The sequence below is a fragment of the Sus scrofa genome, chromosome 3, assembly GCF_000003025.6.
Source record: "Sus scrofa isolate TJ Tabasco breed Duroc chromosome 3, Sscrofa11.1, whole genome shotgun sequence".
Taxonomy (NCBI): domain Eukaryota; kingdom Metazoa; phylum Chordata; class Mammalia; order Artiodactyla; family Suidae; genus Sus; species Sus scrofa.
This window is the reverse complement of record NC_010445.4, coordinates 5,225,729-5,231,728: the sequence shown is the minus strand read 5'-3', so window position 1 is coordinate 5,231,728 and position 6,000 is coordinate 5,225,729. Positions and strand designations below refer to the sequence as shown.

At 47.9% G+C, this 6,000-nt stretch overlaps 1 protein-coding gene and 1 long non-coding RNA gene across 3 annotated transcripts in view; one reads left to right on the top strand and one right to left on the bottom strand.

The window, feature by feature from the left end:
• Positions 1,439–3,146, bottom strand: LOC102163639. Of its 2 annotated transcripts, none has more exons than XR_001307303.2 (2): positions 3,053–3,146; positions 1,439–2,786 (listed from the first exon to the last, which is right to left on the bottom strand). It is a non-coding gene; the product is annotated as an uncharacterized LOC102163639 (long non-coding RNA). The 2 variants fall into 2 exon arrangements; XR_002342224.1 differs by having other exon boundaries at positions 1,439–2,840; positions 3,053–3,130.
• CCZ1 (CCZ1 homolog, vacuolar protein trafficking and biogenesis associated) overlaps positions 3,135–6,000 on the top strand; it is a 27,367-nt gene continuing 24,501 nt past the window's right edge. The window contains exons 1-5 of the mRNA XM_003124281.5: positions 3,135–3,357; positions 4,313–4,410; positions 4,504–4,597; positions 4,884–4,961; positions 5,365–5,412. Of these exons, the coding sequence (XP_003124329.2) occupies positions 3,238–3,357; positions 4,313–4,410; positions 4,504–4,597; positions 4,884–4,961; positions 5,365–5,412 (438 nt within the window). The 5' untranslated portion in view covers positions 3,135–3,237. The remainder of the gene's footprint in view (positions 3,358–4,312; positions 4,411–4,503; positions 4,598–4,883; positions 4,962–5,364; positions 5,413–6,000) is intronic.

Below are 6,000 nucleotides of genomic sequence, written 5' to 3'. Positions count from 1 at the left end.
GGGTCTAATCGGAGCTGTAGCTGCTAGCCTACGCCAGAGCCACAGCAACTCGGGATCCAAGCCGCGTCTGTGACCTACACCACAGCTCAGAGCAGCGCCGGATCCTTAACCCACTGAGACTGAGCGAGGCCAGGGATCAAACCGGCAACCTCAGGGTTCCTAGTCAGATTCGTTAACCACTGAGCCACGACGGGAACTCCCATAGTCTCCATTTCTTTTGTTTCCAATGTGATCTTTATTTCCTTCCCTCTGCTAAATTTGGACATAGTTTACTCTTCTTTTTCTAGTTCCTTGACTCATATTGTTTGAGATCTTTTTTCTGATTGTAGGCACTTTTTACTACAAACTTCCCTATTGGAACTGCTTTTGCTGCATCCAATAAGTTTTGGCATAATATGTTTCCATTGTCATTGGACTCAATATATTTTTGTTTCCCTGTTGATTTCTTCTTTGACCTATTCTTCAGGTGCATGTTGTTTAATCTCCACATATTTGTAAATTTTCCACTTTTTTCTTGTAATTGATTTCTAGTTTCATAACACTTGTCACTGGAAAAGATGCTTGATATGACTTCAACCCCCTGAAATTTATTAAAACATTTTGTGGTGTAATATATGGTCCCTCCTGAAAAATGTTTCCCGTGCACTTGAGAAGAATGGGTAGCCTGCTGTTGCTAGGTGGATGGTTGACTATTGTGTATCTATTAGGGCCACCTGGTCTAACATGCAGTTTAAATCCAATGTTTCCTTACCGATACTCAGTCGGGATATAAGGCAGCGGAATTATCCAATCAGAAGAGTCTGCTCCCTCTACACTGAGTGCAAAGCATCTAATTTTCTAGTTCTATCACTGGACTTAGTTTTGAATCCCCATCATGCTGGGGGACAGAATCATAATTCAGGATGACATCAGGTAGTCCAGCCTCCCCCTCCCCCTCCTTTCTCTAGGTTGAAGAGGTGGGCATTCCAAGGCCCTGCATGAGCACCTACCTGGTGCCCAGTCCATACTAGTAACCACTGAGTCACCCTCACTCCTCTGTCATCTTCTGGTCTCAGTAGTGAGTCCACATAGGCCACAGTTACCTTTTCTTTGTCCTCATCTTATGGGCTCTCAGGACCAGCTTTCTCTGAAGTACTTATGTGCACAAGTAAAACATCTGGTTGCTTCCTGCATGGAGTAGCTTACTGCCTAGACACTGGGGCGGCCATGGTTACTCTGTTGTTGAGTCAAGTTTGACACAGAGGGGAACTCTGCAAGGCTTGCTTCTCCCACCCCGCAGGGATACGATGTGCACGTCCTCTCTGAGATCGCCTGACCCATCCAGGTGTCTGTCATCATTACTCTTCTCACTTCGGACCACACACCCCCAAGGACAGTGAGAGGGGATGCTTCACTATGTAAGCGTTCTTGGTTCCTTGGCTTTGGAAACTTAAAATCCTTTCGATTTCTGGTTTTGTTTGGTTTATTTTGTCTTCATATTATCTCTCCCCTGTGGTAATTAACGCAACTGACTGGAGGGCATAGGAAGCAAAGAAAACAAGGAGGGAGAGGCTGTGCTGGGGTGAATGCTATTAATACAACGTTCTCTCACCACACTGACAGAGTACACGTTACAGAGTATTTTCATTTGTATCATCTAGTGTAACATTTGCAATAACCCTTTGAGGCAAGCATTGATCTCGTTTTTCAGGAGAGGTAACTGAAGCCAAAGAAGTGATTGGTCAAAGGTCCGTACACCTGGTAAATAATAAAAACCAGAACTAAAATTCAGGTGTCCCAACTTAAGCCCTGGGCTCTTTCTACTACTCTTCCAAAAGCATTTGCTTTGAGACAGATGAAAGAATTCTTTAACCTGGAGTTTTCAGATGACACTCCCTGGAGTACTAGGTTCCTACACAGGTGCTTCAGGGTCCCCAAGGGAGATGAAGAAGAGATGGGGGCTGGGGGGTGCAGCTTCTGGAAAAGGCCAAAGGAAGGTACCCTTGGGTCTAAATCTTACCACTAGGGCTCTCATTCAATGAGGGTAATTCTATTTTATATTATCAGAAGTCCCCACAGACTTTGAGGGGGACAAAGAGGGGGAGGAGGGGTTGCTACCCTGAAATTCTTTGAAAACTATGGCTTTAATGTCAAAACATATCTTTCTAACAGAAGCATGCATACACTAATGCAAGCTAGTTGAGGCAGTCTTCCAAGTAAAAGTAATGATGCTAATTACCAAATAATGATTCAGGGCTGGGAACTACGATACACACACTTCATAGTCCCGTTTAATCTTTAATGTAAAATACCTACTAGAAAAGCATTTACTGTTACTCCTTTTACATACAAGAGCTGGACACTGGAGAAAGGTTATGAACTCAGTCCAAAGACTCACGCCTAGAGAGGGAGTAGCTAGGTCAGTATCCAGCTCTGTCTCATGTTCAAATTCCAACACAGCCTGACTAAAGGGGGTATTCTGCCAGGTTGGAGAAGAGGTCCCGTTGCCAAACCTAATCTGTGACCGATCAAGACAACCTAAGCTAAGATCCTGAGTTTGGCCAAGCGGTCTGCTGCAAGGGCTTTAAATACTAGACCTAACGAGCCTTTCCACATGCCACCATCCATAGGACTCAAAACCCTGTGAACCCCAAAGCTGAAAAGGGCGATGCCCTGCGCTCCAACGTCTGGCACTGAAGGGAGAATGTCGCGCTCTGGTCCCGCTTCCGCTGCACGTGCGTTTTGCCATCCGCAGCAAGCTTTCTCCCCAGGGACAGGAATTCGGTTTGATTTGATCCGGCGGTCACCTGAGGTCTCGCAAAGAGGGATCAGAAAAAACCCCATAAACTCTCGAAGGAACCCTGTGGATGATGAACATGGCCAAGGTGCCCGACTGAATCCACCACCACCCCAAGGGCAGGCGCCTCCTTTGCCCTTCACGCTCTAAAGACAAACGAAGCGGGCATACTTTTTTGCAAACACGCGACCCTCGCCTTTAGCCAGGATAGAAATCTGAGCGCAAACTAAAAAAACCGGCTCAGCCTGCATCTTAACTCTTACGAGAAACACCTACCCAGGCCATAAAGTGGAACCAACTCAAACCGGTGCCAGAAGGGGACGCGGGGCTGCGGGTTCTTCTTCCGGGCTGGCGGCGAGCACTTCCGGGGCGACGGCGACCGAGGCGGAAGTGCGGTCTCCGCGCGGCAGCTGTCTCTGGGCGGGCAGAGGGAGGCTCCCAGGACAGGGGGCCGGGCCGGGATGGCGGCAGCGACGGCCGGGGCCGGGGCAGGAGCTGGGGCGGCCCAGGAGAAGCAGTTCCCGCCGGCGCTGCTGAGCTTCTTCATCTACAACCCGCGCTTCGGGCCGCGCGAGGGAGAGGTAGGCGGAGCGGGGCCCCGCGCGGGCGTCTGGCGGCGGCGGCGGCGGAGGGCAGGGGGCGGCGGGTCGGCGTCGGTCCAGGGCAGCGGCGGGGTGCGCCCGGGAGGCGGCGCCGGGCAGCACCTGTCAGACGGCCCTCGTTGAGCGGCAGTTACTGGGCGGCTTAGCGTCAGGTGTGTGCCGGGGCCAAGGAGCTGCGGCGGGGGCGGGACAACGCAGGCAGGGTCTGCTTCGGGTCCTGGAGCAATGCCTGTGTATGGAGTGAGGGTTCGTCGGGTTAATCACGCCACACAGGTTGTTTCTCTTCTCTTGACATCGCTCTTGGGTAATTACAATTGAGTGCACGTCTTGGTTGCTGGAAGCCTCCGACTAGAAGAGTGGAACGAGAGTGGGAGGCTGGTACTGTAACGCAGGCTTGGGGGAGTCTTCGGAAAGTTTTCTCCAAATTAAGGAATAAATTGGGTGGGTGGAGTTTTTTGTTGTTGTTGTTTGCTTTTTGGGTTTTTAGGTGGAGACGGTGACTTCCTCAGAGGATGTCCGGCTCTAGGTTTTGTTGGCAGCAAATCACGGTCCTTTTAAAGGCTGTCAGTCCAAATGCCTTTGAGCCTGCTCGGTTTAATTGGTGGCGAGGTGTCTGTGCATGTGAGCACAGGCTTATTTCTTTAAGTGTCGGTGTATTACAAATGAGCCTGAGGAAAGAAATCCAAAGATCGAGTTTTCAGAATAGTCGTCTAATGCTACTTCAGATGACATATGACTTAGTGGCTACCACAATTGCCTTTCAGGGCGCTGGACGTTATTTACACAGTTAGGAGAAGATAAAAAGAGTCTTTGTTTTGTTGTGCCAGCCAGCATGTCGGACATAAGAGGTTGACGTTAAACTTAGCATTTTCAGCAGCTAAGATGAAAAAATATGCTTTTGTCAATGGAGTGATTCTGTCTCTTCATACTTCAGGAGGAAAATAAAATTCTCTTCTATTATCCAAATGAAGTAGAAAAGAATGAAAAAATTAGAAATGTCGGATTATGTGAAGCTATTGTCCAGTTTACAAGGTAAGGGCTTTCCGTATGCTTGTGCAGAATTTAGGGAATTCTTTCAGCTTACACTAGAGAATTGGGCCTAACATGTCCTTCTCACCTTTTTAGGACCTTTAGTCCATCAAAACCTGCAAAATCTTTACACACACAGAAGAACAGGCAGTTCTTCAATGAACCAGAAGACAATTTCTGGATGGTCATGGTATTTATATACGCTGGATACCGTTTTGAATTTGTGGGGCAACCTTTGTGGGCGGGTCTTTACTGAGAGGAACCCGGGAAGGTCCTGTAGTCATTGCATCAGAGTAAAGCCACAGTAAAGTGGGCGGCAGTTTTAAAACCAAACTCCTCTTTGGTGTATTTGTTCTTGGGGCTGTTTTAAGAAGTTTTGTCTTTGATGTTGGGACATGTTTAAATTCTTTGAATGCAGGGGAAAGTAGAAACATACAGTTGATTCATGCGTAATTTCAGCTCATCCAACTTTGTAGGTTGTTCGGAATCCTATAATTGAGAAGCAAAGTAAAGATGGAAAACCGATTGTTGAATACCAAGAGGAGGAGTTGCTGGTAATGTGTTTATCATTGTTTTCGTTCATGCTTTTAGAGAAAAAAAAAAATTGTTAGTATCTTGAGTGACTTGTTCCGATTTAAGCTATGTCCCTTATGCAGAGCTTTCTCAGGGTCCACGTAGTGCAGTTTCATGCACACTGTTTCCATGAGCACAATCTTAGGACAAATCTATATGTACCCCTCTCACCAGTCATCTATGTTTAATGCCCTCCTAAGAATTAGGCTTACTCGTTCATAATTGCATTTCAATCAATACCTCTTATTTTCAGCACAGCGCTATTGTAGGGCCAAGTTTATGCGCAACGTATGGCTTTGCCAAGCGTCATTGTGCTTTTGCTGTGCAAAGACTTTTCTCCCCCCTTGAATTGAGTTCTGTGCTCTGTCTCTGTGTTGCTTGTAGGACAAGGTGTATAGTTCAGTGCTCCAGCAGTGCTACAGCATGTACAAGGTAAGCGTGGCAGGCTTTCTGAATGGAGCCTCGAGCCAGTCACCCCGATTTGCGTGGGTCCTTTAAACATAATTCTTAATTCTTTACGTGCTTGCAAGGGTGACGATGTACCTGTCTTAGAGAAGGAAATAACGGGGCCTTGGAAGCAGTATCGAGGGGTATGGGGGCACTTAGGCACTTAGGTCCGAGCCGGTCTCTCTTCCCCAACTCGTGACAGGAGCATGTCCCTGTCGGCGACAGTAGAGGCCATGTTCTCGAGGAAAGCACATACTGCAGATATTTGTATGATTCATTATCTATGTGAAGTGAAACTTAGGTGTCAGTTGAGGTTTAAAAAGAAACACCCAGAACAATTGGGTGATTGTATAAAAATTGGAGTCTTGGAGTTGCCATGGTTGCTCAGTGGCTTAAGGGCCTGATGTTGTCTCTGTGAGGATTCGGGTTTGATCCCTGGACTCTCTCAGTGCGTTAAGGGTCCGGCACGGCAGCAGGCTGCAGCGTGGGCCGCAGATGTGGCTCAGATCCGGTGTTGCCGTGGCTGCGTCGCAGGCCTCAGCCGCAGCTCAAATTTGACCCCTGGACCAGGAA